Source organism: Fringilla coelebs, assembly GCF_963513975.1.
Source record: "Fringilla coelebs genome assembly, chromosome: 3".
Taxonomy (NCBI): Eukaryota; Metazoa; Chordata; class Aves; order Passeriformes; family Fringillidae; genus Fringilla; species Fringilla coelebs.
The window spans coordinates 54,395,642-54,412,171 of record NC_140030.1 but is presented as its reverse complement, the minus strand read 5'-3'; the positions used below and the strand labels follow the sequence as shown (position 1 = coordinate 54,412,171).

The 16,530-nt window shown below is 39.0% G+C and overlaps 1 protein-coding gene across 7 annotated transcripts in view; it reads right to left on the bottom strand.

Annotated features, from left to right (window-relative positions):
* The window catches only part of LAMA2 (laminin subunit alpha 2), a 336,534-nt gene that overhangs the window by 107,616 nt on the left and 212,388 nt on the right, over window positions 1-16,530 (bottom strand). For 4 of the 7 annotated variants that reach the window (XM_084202390.1, XM_084202391.1, XM_084202392.1 and 1 more), the window contains exons 20-24: window positions 13,682-13,788; window positions 12,408-12,671; window positions 8,829-9,009; window positions 5,902-6,038; window positions 3,269-3,502 (exon numbers count right to left, since the gene is read on the bottom strand). In XM_084202390.1, the coding sequence (XP_084058516.1) occupies window positions 3,269-3,502; window positions 5,902-6,038; window positions 8,829-9,009; window positions 12,408-12,671; window positions 13,682-13,788 (923 nt within the window). The remainder of the gene's footprint in view (window positions 1-3,268; window positions 3,503-5,901; window positions 6,039-8,828; window positions 9,010-12,407; window positions 12,672-13,681; window positions 13,789-16,530) is intronic. The other 3 variants (XM_084202394.1, XM_084202395.1, XM_084202396.1) reach the window with 1 other exon arrangement.

The window sequence follows — 16,530 nt, the reverse complement described above, 5'->3', positions numbered from 1 at the left end:
GGAATTAGCATTGACATGTTCAGATATTTAAGGTACAGCACTAAATGTTCTTGCTGAGAAACATATTTTAATGGAAATTCTGAAGAGAAAAGCTTTCCCCTCTTCATGATTGTTTTCCACATCATTGAACAGTATTAACAAGGCTGAAATGTTTCACTGTTGTAATGTCAAGGCTTTTATTTTCATTTTTCAATTAGTCCAAATAAAAAGCTATTCCAGATAGAGCAGATACACAATAATTTATGCAGAGCATTTTAAAACCATTTTCACACTGAGACCAAAGTATTAAAAAGAAAAATAGTCACCAATATGAAAACACTTGGTTGGCTTTTTCCCCCCACACAGCCTTTTTCTTCTCTTGAGACTAGTGTGAAAAAGCCAATTTAAAAAAAAAATAAACTTTCCAAAGCTTATACAAGAAACCAACATTATCCCTCAGGATTTACCAGTTTTAAGCCTCCTTTCCACATGTTCTATCAACAAATGTGCGTACACTGTATTTAGCTTAGATTTTGCTCCTTTTTCTCAGGGCTGACAATGAGGCTCAGGGTTGACAATGAGGCTCAGGGCTGACAATGAGGCTCAGGGCTGACAATGAGGCTCCTGTGCCTTTGAGAGCTCATTTCTGCAGCTGTAACTGCAGGTTTACATAGGAACAATTATAATTTTATAAAAATCTAGTTTCTTCAATATACAACTAAATAAAAAAAAATTACACAAAAGATTAACCAACCCTAGATTTAAATTTAACCTTAGATTAAAATTCTGGGGGTGGGAAATGCTTACTTAATTCAGTATTATTTGTCCATTTTCTCTCAAAAACGGAGAGTTTTACTTGCTTTGAATTTTTTTTCATGTCAATTGCACTTCCTTATAATCAATCATCATCTAAATATACATGGTTCATTTGCACTCAGAGAAACATAGAAGCAATGATGTTATTAGCCTTAAAAGAATCAACAAAGAAACCCTTCCATTTTAAAATGCCACGAACCCTTGCTCTTTCTACTTAGTGCTTGCAAGAACTACAAGAAAAACAACGACCCAGGGAAGTTGTGGAGTGTCCTTTTCTGGAGATGGCAGTCTGGACACAGCCCTGAGTCATGTGCTCAAGGGGACCCTGCTCGAGCAGGGGAGTTGGACTAGATGGCCTCCAGTGATCCCTTCCAACCTGACCAATTCTGTGATTCTGTGACATGCTGGACCTAATCCAGAAATGGGGCACTGAGATGGTTAGAGGGGCTGCTGCTTATCACAGATCAAGAGAGGTTGAAAGAACTGAGATACTTCAATTTCTGCATTTCAGAGGCAGGCACAGGGTAAATAGCAGAGTTTTATTCAGAATGTCCATGTGGTCAACTCACTTCCATTTTCTTATGGTGTCATCATCAAACGAATCAGTACTTGTGAAATAGAACATAATGCTTCCTGTTCAAATAGACCAGAAAAATAGGAGGGTGGTCAAGCAGTTTGCAAAAAGAGGTTGTGAAATCTCTCCCCATGCTTGGAAGTACTGCCTCAGCAGTGTCTTTCAGACAAGGTGCTGGAGTAGATGACCTCCATAGGTCACTTCCAACCTAATTTGTTCTACAGGTCTGTGTCTTGAAACTTGGAATTAAGTGACTGTTGCCCATTTAAGAAAATAATTACCTCACAATTCAATTATTTGAATTCATCCTACCTTATTACTATCTCTTTGTGTCAGTACATACCTAAAGAAGAAGAATGAACCTAAGTCACAGAAAGAATCTCTAGGGGTCACTTTTAAAAACCTCCCCCTAGAAGTACAACTATCACCAATACTAGGTCACATTACCCATGCCTCTTTCTAGCCAGTTCTTGAAAATCTCCTAGAATGGACATTTCACATGTTTCTGGACAATGTGTACCACTGCTCCATAACTGATTTTTTTTTTTTAATTAATGTCCAACCCAAAATTCCCAAGCTCCCTTTGGCAGCTGTTGTCCCTTGTTACATCTTCTGTAATCATCAGAAAGGACTTTATTCCATCAATTACTCTTTGAAGTGGCTAATAGGTTGTAATTGCATTTCCTCTTATTACCCTCTCTTTTCAGCCCAAGAGAGAGTCCAGCTCTCTCAGTACATCCCCACAGATCATCTGCTGTGAGACTCTTCTCTGGATCCTCTTCAATTTTTCATCAACACTTTCAAATCAAGCTCTAAAACTGGACACCATTTCCAAGTGCAGTCTTACCAGCACCAGCAACAGTAAGAGTAGAGCACTGAGTAGATAAAGCCTTTCCCCTGCTCACCATGCTCTTTGGGATGTCCTACCTTGCAGCTGCATTGGCCACTGTGCTCACTGCATCCAGATCAGCGGGCAGTTTGCCTTATTTACCATGGGATTACACAGTTGGTTTATATTGTGTTTTCCAGCAGGATTGCCACTCAGGCTTCTTCCTCCCAAATTGTACTCATTCTTGAGGTCATTCCACTCCAATTAATGACCTTGCTATTTTCCCAGTCATCAGGCTTTTCAAGAACTCTCTAGACGGTAATTCTACCGTTCAGCATGTCAACCTTGACCTCCTCCAAGTCAGCAGTATTTTCAAATGTGCTGCTCATGAATTCTGTCATCTGTGTCGCTGAGGAAGGTATTGGCTCTGGGATAATCTGCTTGCTGGCTACCAACTGCATATCAAACCACCAATTAGTGCCCTGTAAGCTCAGCAATCCAGCCAACTCTCAACAACCTAAGTGTGCTGTTCTACCAAGCACAATTCCAAATAAGAATGTTGCAGATGATGATGCCAAAAGTCTTTGCTATCCTGAATTGGATGAAGTCTACTCTGAACAGACACTATTGCAGTGAATTCTCCTCATGAAATGATGAATATTGACTCCATCTAAGTCAATGTACTTTGAATTAGCACAGTGGCATACTGTGGTTACTGATGTGTTTGCTTTTATTGTGCCCAGAATCTGAATAAGAATTGTATTATGGGGACAAACTGGCAACAGTTCTGTAAGAATAGACAGGAATAAAAATTGGAGAAAAAAGAGGATGCTAAGGATCCTCCAAAGAGGATGTTACACTGGCAAGTGTCAGTATGTGGAAAAGCAAGTGATAAACCCTGAAGTCTTTCTTTACGCTGGACTCCTCCCACATCAGTTCCCAAATGCACTATGAAAACCACAGAGATTGTTCTGCATGTACTGTTTGAACAAGTAAGGGCAAGTGCCAATGAAACCTGAAATAAACTTCTCAGCAGTTATAAGATCAATTAACAACCTTCATTGTCCTACCTTGCAGCTGCATTGGCCAGAATGATCAACGCATGAGCACTTCCCCTCTGCATCACAGCTCTGTGGATCTGTCCCGGCCAGGAAGCACTGACAAGCCACACAATGGGGATAATTCCAGTAGCCCACCCTGCACTCAGTGCATTTCTCCCCAGAGAATTCAGGGCGGCAGAAGCAACAGCCTGTATTTAAGTCACACTGAGAACTTAGGGCTCCAATGAGGCTGCACTCACAGGGCTGAAAAGGAGAGAAACAAGGCAATTGTAATTGCGCTTCTGAAAAAAAAAAAACCCAAAGCTAAAACCCAACAAAAAGAAATTCACCTCTTTTAAGTATCTATAAATAAAATTCAGCAGTGAATTTCCACTGTCTAAAAATAACGTATTTAAATTATAAGGCCAGTAATGTATTTTTATTCAACACGGGTCAAGCATTTACACTAAAAACATTTACAACACTGGTGGGATTTTTTTCTATAGGTATTACTTACCATATATAAGTTAGGCATTGAAAACAAATAAACCCAAAAGGGTCAAGGATATTGGAATACTTTGTGGACAAAATTAACTCAGAAACTACAAGCACTCTCTGAGAAGCATTTTGTATGTAAATTCTCTGCAGGCATGTCCAGAACACTTTCCTAAAATTGGGATTGCTCAGGAGCAATGGGTTCAGTGGTTCCAGAGGAATCTAGTTAAATGTCTATTACTCATCCATCAGACAGGTAACTAACCTCTTTGTACAAACAAGACTCCTAGATGACAGTAATTTACACAGTAAGGGCTAGAGATTTAGTCATGTGATATATCTGGAAGTAAACTTGCTCACAGAATAAGACTTGCACAGGCAAGGGAGGATAGAAACAGGTGATTTTCCAGGGTGTCTAGATATTGAATACAAAAGTAGCAGGGAAAACTGCAGATTTCCAAAAAACAGAAGGATCCCTCAGTGCTATTACCGTGGTAGCACTGCACAGTTAATACAAGACATTGGCTGTAATCACTGGTGTGACCAGAATATCATATGGAGAAGTTCAGCTTACAGCAAAAAACTCTACTAGCAGTGCAGGTTACCACAGTAACTGACATGGATAGACTTGCTAAAATTACAGACACAAAGCTGAAAAAGAGAGGAAGAAAATGTGGATTCAGTTTCTAAGCAAAACTGTTTATTACATGACTACTCAGAGCACCTTTCCTCTAATCTGAAAACACCACTCATAAAGAAGGTGAATATATACAGGAAATATACAGTCTGCAAGATGACTACCTAACCTAAAAAAATAAAACTTTCTGACAGAAAGAACTTTATTCTACAAGATGCATTTGAACACAAAGCTGAGAAAGCACATTGCCCGCCGTTCTCTGAAGTACCTTGGTGTGTAATATCAAAATCTAAATTACAATCAGATGCTATATGTGGTTTATGCAGTTTTCCACAATGCTCTCTATCCCAGACTTACAACAGCCCTGGAAATCTTCCACAAAGACTGCAAAGCAGGAGATTCACATCTCACTTTGCAGAAATTAGCAGCAACACACTGAAAGAGATGTGGGCTGATAGATCATCATTAATTTAGATGGTGCCATGGAACTGTCATACTAATGTGCTCACATAAAAGACAATCAGAGAATATACTCCAGAGCTCAAACAGAGGTCTTCAACCTCATTAGGCTGGTTTCAGAAGCCAAGAGTCTATATCACAGCAGCACTGCAGAGGTTTCACAGCAGTTTTACATACATACAAAAAAGAAATCATTCTTGTCAGTTGCTTTGCAGCCTGAGCTACATGAGTAACAGCCTTTTAAAAACAAGTATTAATGGTGTATGACTATGTTCCAAAAAGATATAATTTTCTGGAGTAATTGGAGCAGTGCTATTAAATCCCTTATCATCAATGAGCACAGCAGGCAGGAAGAAGGCATTTGGACTTTCCATGATGTCCACTGTCACCAGTTTTCAACCTTAACTGAATACTGTGCCACTAACCTCAAGGTCATTACCAACAGCTTTCATGGCAACCTCAATATTCTACCATTGTTTTCCTATTTCTTCTTTCTCTTCAGATATTTTAACTCTGTGTCAAATATGGGAATAAGAAGGATTTAAAGGGGAATTGTAAAGTTTATTTCCCCTTTAAGAACAGGGGAATAAAGTGTAATTTGTAACTAAGGTGGATGTTTCTTTCCTTTCTCCTTGCTGTCTTTTATACACAAATTGAAGCCCTTCTCAAGCAAACTTCCCAGTGGTGTCACCATTAAGGCCAAAGTAAATTTGTTCCCCAAAGGCACTGCTAATCACCTATAAATACACATCTACATACCTCATTCAATACTGTGGTAATCTCCTCAATCATGTTAAACACACAGCTATAATGAAAAAAAATCAGGCTCAAGCAGGACCCTCATTCAGTGTGACAGCAGGACCAAGAGGGTGTTTTGTGTTACAGGCTGCATATCTGAGACAAAGGATCTGTAGTGCAGTAACAGTAACAGATTGACAACATTTATACCACAGTCTCATACCAAAACTTGCAATATGGAGATGAACCACGATTTACACGCCAAAAACTGTGTTCCAGCTATAAATTACTGTGAAAGAGGCAATGCACACAGAGAAAATAGAAAGCCACTCACCTTGCAGCCACTGACAATGTTATGGCCCCAGTGATTTGGCACACATTTGTCACACATCTCTCCCACAGTATTGGGAGGGCAGATACAGCGTCCACTGACGGGGTCGCAGTTATTGCCAAAACGTGAACACTCACAGGCTTCATGGGAGACAGAAAAAAAATAAAGCAGAGGAAAAGTTATCCCTTTATGTGACACCTGGAGGGCAGACCCTAGTGGGGTTAGGATCATTCCTTTACTGCACAGTGGACTCTCAGTTATCTGTGGACATGATGGGGCAGAAAGTGTAGGGGAAACCCCGAAAAACCAAACGCAGTAGCAGCGAAACACACCTCAACTGTGATTGAAATAGCTGCAATGAGAAGAGAATGGGAAAAATAAAGGCACCAACTGCAGAAGCACAGAGACTTGTGAGATGGTGCACTCTGTGTGACATAACTGCAGGAGTGCTGCTGTACAATTTCTGGTCCCATGCTGTCTCCTCTAAGAGGCCACCTGAGGGCCTCTGAGCCATCTATGCAGGGAACTTGCAGCCTATTTAACCTCTTATACCAAATTGAGAAATACTTTCTGAAAATTCTGCTGCTCTAAAGAGACTTTCCTTAAAGGGCAAAAAAGGTGTTTAGGTTACTTTTTGCCTTTCTATTCCTTCTTTTTCAGCTTACATATCCTCTGCCTTGGGAGGACATCAACAAACTGATGTTCCTCCCCATGGGAAACTGGAATTCTCTGCAAATTATACCAAATCAAAGGTACTTCAGGTTTGGAGGTGCTTCCAGAAGTGGTCTTTGCTCTTAAAGGATTATTAAGTGAACAATTCATTAGTGGCAAATACAGATTCAAGGTATGTAAGGGATAAGTAGTTGTGGGGCACAAGACACACAAGTGATTGAAAGAGCAGAACTGGTGTGTGGTTATTTTCACACCCATCATCCACATAACCCATGAGGTCAGAGAAAAGCATCATAAGCAAATTGACTCTCTGTGTGATAACCTGTTCCTCAGGGTGTTTAAAGGGCAGTGTAACTTTGTTACTGAGGGCTTAATTTATGTTCATTGCCTTTACTGTGAAATACTTTGGATTGAAACTAGAAAACAAGGGATGTGCAAAGATAGAACTCCTATCTATAGTTCAAATAAGAATTGACCTTTATTTTTCCCCACCAATGCCTTCAAGATAAGGTAACTGATGCAAAGAAGATAGCAAGTTTTGCCTCCATCATGGCAGGAACACAATGTGTTGCATGCAATTTAGAATATTTTCACACACTAGCTTGAAGTTTCAGAATACATCTCATTGGGAGACTGAGGCTCTCAGATGTGACAGCTCATCTATGGGCTTCCAGGTCTTACACAAAATTGGATAAAAAAGCATGGAGGGGAAGGAGATACTCAAATGTTTTTCTATTTTTACTCTTCTAATTATTTTCAAAATAAGAGGGAAAAATACAACCCAACTGTTGCAAGCAATAGTGAAATAGAAACCTCTTTTGTATCTTTGCTGCTAGAATGCCAACACTGACAATGCTTTCAGCAGGTTTTTAGGCTTTATGGATTTATATTGCGCAAGAAAAAAATCAAATTATATTCCTTTTGGATAAATGCTAGATAAAAGAGGTCCAATATTTTATTTGATATTTAACTGTCACAATGAAATTAATTTTTCTGTACTTTTCCTTCCAGCATGACTTGATATACTTCTATTAAATTTCTGATTTTCTTTGTGATTCATAATTTAATTCTCTTTTTTTTGTCATTTGAAGGAATACATAGAAGCCTACTAAAAATAAATGTGGAAAAATGAGCACACTGAAAACAGAATTCCTCTCCACCTGTTCTATTAACTTTGGAACTTTAAAAATTCTCAGTTTTCTCAACATCTATAGCTGCTGCTGTTGCTTTAAACATCTGATGACCACAGGCCAATACATTTATATTTAAAATGTTACATGGATCTACAGTATTTTACCATTTCATCGCTGTTTCTTAAACCTTGTCATTTTAAAGTTTGCCAAGAGAGCAATTAAAATTTTAATGTGCAATTTCATTAATAGCCCTTTCATTTTCCTTCCCCAACTGTAGTCATCAACATTTTGTTGTGTTTCACAATAGTGATGTGCTTTTAACCTGTGAAATGTTAGAATAAGATACTAATCCTGTTCTATCAGGAAAGAAGGATATTTCCCTGTGAAGAAACCTATTGATTGGGTTCTTTTTGATATAGCAGTCTGCACTACTTCAAGGATAGGAAGCATTCATTTCAGTCTTTGACCTGATTTCCAAAAGGAAAAAAATAAAGGTAAAGAGGTGGCTGGATATATTTATGTCTAATGTTGGAGTTTAAGCATCTAGAAAAGGAGATTTTTTCATGTGTTTACACAAGGGATATCGCAGAGAGTTTTCCTTAAAGATCTTCTTGTACATGAGAAGTTCAAGTAAGCAACTAAATATTGCTGTGCAGGAAAGGATGGTAATAAAAGAGGATCCACCATATAAGAACAATGAAAAGGTTTGGGATAAAACTAGTATCAAAGGGAGTTTGTGTTCTTGTTGTTTTCCATTTACACTCCTACAAGTTGATGTGATTTGGCAAAAATTTTAGTCAGAGTTCTATGATACTCTTAACTAAATTATAGGAACTTCATGGAATATTTTTGGCAGACACTACAGGGAGTAAATGACATTCCTGTTCCTTCTAAATAAAATAAAATTCATTAAATCTTTGTAAAATAGCAGAAATGGCTTGGGTCTTTCATTCTTGCTAATTACCACCCTTGTCAAGTGAATGATGCACAAGGCTGTCTATGAACCCCCGGTCAGGAAAATTTGTTATGCAATCCAAAATCAGCCAAACTAGAATGTTAGGAATAAATAAATAAATAAACAAACAAACAAATAAATCTGTGCTTGGGTGGAAAACATTTACATACAGGTACAGCCTCCTTCTTCAAAGTTGTAGAACCCGTGTGCGCAGCGGTCACACTTCTTTCCTGTCACTCCGGGCTGGCAATAGCACTGTCCGTCTCCATCGCAATCGAAGGACTTGGAACCAAAAGAGTTGCAGTTGCAGGGAACACATCCTCTGGAAGACTGTAAGCCAAATGTTCCAGGCTGCCACAGAGTGAGGAAGAGCAGTCAGTACATGGAATGATTACCAGGAGAAAAGAGGAAAGGCTGAGAGTGTAGGAAGATCAGGGTTGCTCTTTCCTCTTCATCACTGAAGTACTGCTTTTAACAGGTTAAATTGCAGTGGTAAAACCCTGGAGCAAGGACACTAAGTGCTCTACACTGCTGAGAAAAAATAAAGATTTCAGAACACTACCTGATGGTAACGTTCGGAATTCCTATAAGGAATGTTCTGCAATGTAACACATTTCCTGTGAGGCTGTTTGCCTAAGTACAATTCTCACTTGGAATGGAAGGTATGTCAGCACAAAATGCATACCCCATCTCTGGTTGTAAGGCCATGTCAGGCAGAGTTTGCTGCTAAGAGAGTGAATTCAAATTCTTAGCTATGACTGGAGATCGATTCAACTGGAAAACCTCTGAATTACATTTTATCTCCTCTGAGCAAAGGCAATATCTGTACACAGTAACTTAAGGGCAATTCTTTAGAATGATATATAGGAATAACTTTAGAAGAACATAGAGATAGTGCATTTGTGTACAATACAAACAAATAATGGGGATTTTTTTTTAAGATAAAAAAACTCTGGATTAAGCCTCTGGTTCTCTTCTATTTTCTTTCTTTTCTTTCTTTTTTGCAGTGATCAATATAAAGTTTCCACAGAACCAGAGTAGATGTTATCAACTGTAGTAAAAAATTTCCTCCTTAACTTCACTTGTGGAGTGCAAAAAGTAAAAAAGGGAAGACACACACTCATTTGTATACTGTGATACAAAGTTCTGCACAAATCTTTCAACCAAAAGACCTCGTGAGTTTCACTGCATCAGTCAACAGAGGCTCCTTGAAACAAACAGACTTGTTATTCAAATGACAAACTCAGTCTTGAGGTAGAGAGCTTTAAAATGGGAGTACCTCTCTACCTGTTTTTCAGGCCTTTCAGTGAACACAGAAATCCAAATCATATTAATAACTTCACTTGAAATTGATATTACAAAATTAATAATAAAATCTATCAGCAAGTTTGATAGAAAAGTAGAATATTAAAAATGAGATATTAAAAAGATCACTGCTAATGAATATTAATGGAAGAAAGTGAAAAATATTTAATTTATAACGTGCTACTTTGTGATCCACGCATGAGGTGTTAGATTTTTACCAGCTATAAATCAGTAGATCTTCAAATCAATGGAGCTGCGCTGGCTTTGACTACTGCAGTGATTGTCCCTCCGTACTAAGCACTAGTGCTGTGCCCAGTTCTGGGCCACTTACTAGAAGAAAAGACATTGAAGTGCTGGAGCGTGTCCAGAGAAAGGCAATGGAGCTGCTGAAGGGTCTGGAGCACAGGTTCTGTGAGGGATGGCTGAGGGAGCTGGGGGTGCTTAGCCTGGAGATGAGGAGGCTCAGGGGGAAACTCTTCTTTCTACAAATCCTTGAAAGGATCTGCAGCCAGGTGAGAATCAGCCTCTTCTCCCAAGGAACCAGCAACAGGACAAGAGGACATGGCCTCAGGCAGTGCCATGGGATGCTCAGGTTGGAAAAAAGGAACAATTTCCTCACTGAAAGGGTGGTCAGCCATTGGAGCAGGCTGATCAGGGCAGTGATGAAGTAATTCAGGAAATGACTGGACATGGCACTTAGTACCATGGTCTAGTTGACAGAGTGGTGACCAGACAAAGGTTGGACTCAATAGACTTGGAGGTCCTTCTCAACATTAATGATTCTATGACTACTATTTCATATAGATTTGTTCCAGAGTAGAACCCCTAACTAACCCTTTGTATTGGGGAATTCTCTGAAACCTCAGAAGCGTTCCATGGAAACGTCCTGAAATCTGATCTCCGAGGTTAATACAGAAGCTCCCTACTCACAGAATCTGCTAATAGGTGTCAGAATACAGGACCACATCTATGGTCAGAATTTGACCTGAAAATCATACAAACCTAGGCAAATGCTTGATAATACATGTAATAAAGAACTACACTGATTTTCATTTCCAAACTCTATACTGAAATGTTTTGCAAATTTCATACTTCTACCTGACAAAACATGGCATAGCAGAGAGAAAGAGGTAGTCAGACTAATTTAATTAAACTCAAGGTTCACTAAAATACTTGACTATCTCTAAAGATTTCTTTTACACAGGAAGAAACATAGAAATGTGAATACACACAATCTCAGGAAAGACATTCAGATTCATGCAGTGAAATAACCAATGCACAGCATGCATCTCAGTTCTCAAGATAAAGTTTGCTAGGATCTAATAAATTCTGTTTATATGGGTAACAGTCAGAAAAAGTCTGATATCAGCACTCCACACTGTGTTAAACTGGAAAAGACTACCACCATGCTGGGTTGCATTCTGTGAGGAGGGCTGCACACAAAGTCATTTTGGTCAGTCATGCAAACTTTAACCCTAAGTTAAAGTTCTCAAAAAAGTTTGCTTACACACAGAAATTCTAAGAATCACATTTACTGAACAAGAGATAAGATCCTAGACTACAATTTGGAAATACACTGAACTTTCTGAGTATGTCATTGTATCATGTCTCTATCCGTGTACTGTGTGGGCAACACAGTAACCTAATACATTTTTAACTGGAAAAAAATAATTTCTCCAAGAAAGTCTATATGAACAAATACATCATGGGTCCCAGAGTCAAGCTGAGGATGAAAAACAGTTTTCAAACAGGATGTGGTAAATGTGGGGATTTTGAGTTGCAGGGAGAACAAACAACACTCCTAAAATACTGCTCTGTTAGAAGCAGTTATTATATATATATATAATTACTTAATTTTAGGAAATAAGCTGCTTTGCTGGTCTGTGATAAGGAATGAACTCTCCTATCATTTTGGCATTACACTCACATAAGTGGCACTGCACTGAGTTAAAAATGGCTCAGATAACTGAGAACTTTTTACTAGTATTCGCTAATGAGAACTTTCAACACCAGTTATGTTCAGTATTTTAAAATTAGATTTTAACTCTTTGCCTCTGGTGCTGATCCTTCTTCCACCTCCTTAAGCTATTGATTCTTGAATTGTTAGAAAAGCAAGTCTTATGCTGCAAAGTCTAAGAAATCCCACTGATTCCATTGATTTATGTACATCTCCCACGCATTTTGCGCATGCTGCTGTGGATGGTGCTGTTTTGGGACTTAGTCTGGTATTTGATTTCTTGCTGATATCACCACTTGCAAGATGAAGCCCTTAGGACTGGGCAAGCGTCCTAAAATGCCGCTTGTCTTCCGAGCCTGTCAGTTTCTTGAGAATCACTTATATTGTGACACGGGTATTAAAACTGAGAAGCCCAGGCAATCTGTGTGAGCTCCAAACACAGCCAAACAGGATGCTGCAGCCCATGCAAAGCAGAGTTGCCCATTACCGGAGCTGCAGGGCGGTAAGCACCGCGTGGGCACCCACTGGCGCTGCCGGTGCCCCACCTCCGCGGGGGGACTCGGATCTGCTGACTGCTCCCCGCGCTCTCGTGCAACTGAGGCACCTGTCTGCTGATTTCACAGTGCCTGCCCATGAATCCTGGTTTGCAGATACATCTTCCCAGCATATCACACTGCAGCGACACAGATCCTAAAGCACTGCAGCCACAGGGTATACAAAACACCTTCTCGGGGGCCCAGAAGTAGTTGGGCTTGAAGAATGAAAAGGAAACACTGTTAGAAAGAGAAGATAAGAAAACTACACCACATAAAAGGGTACAGAAATAAAGACAGGAGTAAGCACTGAAGTAAACAAAGATTAATTCCAATCAATCACCAGTGTTGTATTAATGAGCTTGAGATGTTTGCTGGGTACCTTGTGCAATCTGCAAATTCCACTGACACCAGCAATTTTTCTTTGAACAGACTCCTTAAATACCATTGAAAACAGAGTGTGAGCAAACCGCTTCAGAAATTGCATCATTTTCAAGGGTGAAAATGATCCTTTTGATTTCTGCAGAATTATTTATGTTCTTTAAATTACACACAGGTGAAGGTGTTTTGAGGACATAGGCCTAACTCATGAGTCCGTATGTTGAACTAGAGAAATGTGCAGCCGACTATAGCATATTCCTTAGCTGCCTGAAGACAACTCTGTGAAAGTTTATGAAACAATATTTCTCTGCAGTGATTTATGAGACAGGAAAACAATGTCAAGGCAAAAAACACTTTCACCAAAAAATAATACATTGTTTAGACAATAAAAGAAGAAACCCTAAGAAAAAAACATGAAGGCAGAACATTGCAGCAGAACTAAACCAGCACCCTGCTTTTTTAAAAAAATAAACATCAGATGCTATCAGACATTTTGCAGCTTTCTTCATGAGGGGATTATCTCCCAAAGCTGCAATATTTTAAACTAATTTTCTATATCAAACATTCAAAATATGAAGTGTATATAATATGTATACAAATGTACTTATAGATACAGCGAGGCTTAAAATACATTAATTGGATGTAAACGCTATGTCTTGTGTTCTGTTCAGGAAAACTATTAGAAAATGTTTAAAAAGCAATCATTTTACCTTTCTCTATGTAAGAATCCATGTATGTTCTTTAAGTGAAAATTAACCAACAGAAAACCCTATCCAGAACCAAATGGTATTTAGCTGAGACAAACAGTGAGGAAAGCTGAAAGGAAGCCCCATTTCTGGTCACTCACTTTGCAGATGTCACAGCGGCGCCCGATGACATTGGCTTTACACTCGCACTGGCCCGTCCGAGAATCACAGATCTCCGAGAAGGAGCCATTCATGTGACAGTGACAGGCTGCAGAGGAAGGAGGAGATGTCAGTGTGTTCCCTGAAGCTAAATCTAATAGCTAAATGTTTACAGCACAGCTTTTGCCACCCTGAGAAATGTAAAGCCTGGGTTAAGCAGGAAGAGCCTACTCCCATACACTGACATATTAAGCTGCCCATATTAATGCAGAATTTTTCTCCAAATTATTGCAGTCAGAAATGTTGCCTCAACTTCATTAACAGCTTGTTTTAGATGCTCCTCTCAGATCAAGGCAGATTACTAAGTATGTGCCCAAAGACTCAGAGTCTCAAGGAAGGGAAGGGCAGTGCTGAGAGAAAAACACAAAGAGGGTTCACATCCTTATACAGGGTGTGTACAGGATGTAGCTCCAACCAGTGGGAGTGTTACTGCTCCATGTGCTGGTTCTGCTGTCCTGGAGTTCACTCCCTGTTCATGTAGTTGTCAGGAAATGTTGGCAGGTTGCAAACCCAGTACAAGGTTGACACTATACAGAGGCAGTAAGGCTCTCATGCCCCAAGCTGCACTGAAAAACATACCAAGGATTATCTGCTACCATGACTCTCCAGGATTTCTGTCTCAGCAACAACATCACAGCTCCCAGAGGAAATGTAACCCAACTGACCAACCTAACTCATCGCAGTGCTCTCCTGAAGATTTAAAAAGGCAGTGAAAAAGCTGTTTCTTGAGGAAAACAGCAATGTTTCTGGCTCTTAAATTCTTACATTTTAGGAGATGACAAATTTAGGGGAAGATGACTATCACCTTTTATGTTCTTCAACCACAAGAACCTTTGTGTCCTTCAATCCTTTTGGCAGGCAGAGATTTGGAAAAAACCCCTTAGCACTCGCTGTAGAGATCAGGGATGTGATTGTTGCCACAGGGACTACAACCACGCAGTCACTGATCACCATGAGCTGGTTCCTGCACATACTTTTTTTTTATGAATCTACATCTCTATACCAATTATCAATCTACTCTCTAGACCTGGGCTCCAGTCCACATTTTGCCTTCCTGCAGTGCCCTATCTGCGTGTGTTGCTTTTTTTTTCTCAACCTGACACCTTCATTTTAAGAAACACTTAAGAGCCCCAGCAGTGAACACATGGCAGTCGCATACTTGCATGTCAGAAAGTGCTATGTGAGAAAAGACAGTTTTATTTTTCCTATATATGGATTATTACAACAGGACCTTCCTCATTACTTCATTGGACTTGCTAATTTATAATTTCCAATTACAAATAAAAGGATTGGCGTGGGGGTTTTCTCCCTGCTTTAGAGGTATTCTGCAGAAGTTGCTTCTTTTAACAAAAGCAACTTTATGACTTGACACTCTGTTCATGGCATTGTTTCTCAAATGTTTGCAGAAATTCTGGAATAAGTAACAAAAATGTGCTGGTTCTGCTGTTCATACCAGTTATGTAACACCTTCAGAGATTTCTGTCTCCTTCTGTTTTGCAATATATTTTTAAAAAGTAAAAATTAAAAGACATTTCTGATGTAATTAACATTTCTTATCTTTTCCTTTCAGCTTCCAATACTAAACAAATCTATAATTTACCTCTTTTTTCCTGTATACATCCCTCTTTAACCTGATGTTTTAAAACTGCTGACACTCCAAACTGTACATGGTGATAATTATCACACACACATATATATATATATATCACACACACACACACATATATATATATACTTTCTTTTTGAGTATAATATTTAATTAAATTGGTCAGTGGGGAAAGAAGATGCTAAAGCTCAGATTCAACAAACTACAATCCTCAATGCAAATTAAAAGTGTTTCACCAACCTTTTTATACAGACCTCAAAACCCAAGCTCAGTCTGATTTGAATTGCTTTGCTTATCAGGCACACGACAACACAAGAATCAAAAAGAAAACTAACACTGATTTTATAAACAGATGAGTTTTTCCTATTTATATTACAACATGCAGCGCTCCATGGTATCTTAACTCAGTCACAGATGACTGAGTGCAATGCAGTGGTAAGGGAGAACTTGGAATATCAGGACTTTGATTGTTTTTCTTGGCTCTGGCAGTATGCACACAGAGAAGAAGCATACAGTCAGGGCTGTTCAGCTAATAAACTGTTACTCAATCTGATAAATTGCACTTATTGCACCTAGAGCCTTCCCATTCATTCACCTCTACTGGGAAAATTAGCTCCTGTCCAAACCTCCAAATGTTTGTTATAATACAATGTAGCCTGTTGGAGAAATTTGTCATACTTTCTCCCCAAAAGACACTGGTCAAGACTTTTCATTCTCTCTAGGTTTCTATAAATATTTATTAGCTTGTATTTATGATCAAGCTACACACTTATTCTCCTACAACAGTAGTACCCATACAGTGAAACATAGGCAGACTTGATTATTTGCTTTAATTCATCTTGTGACACTGAGCTTTACTACCATCTCAACCTCCAGGTATTTGGTTTAGCACACTGCGCTGTTTCACTCCAAAAAACAGCCTACTAGAATAAAATCAAATAAGCTTAGGACATTTGCTCGTTGTTCTTAGATTTATGGTTTTGTATAGACATGCCAAAAATTCAGAGATGCTATGATGATATAAAGCTGTACTGTCATTTGAAATGGTTAATGCACTGTACTGAGAAAGAGCAAGAGACATTTCAAACAATAATTTGAAAGCAAATTCATGCTTTGCAATACTCTTGGATTTGGCTTTTTAATAAGGAACAAAATTGAAAACAACAAAGTAAAGGCGCAGTCCCT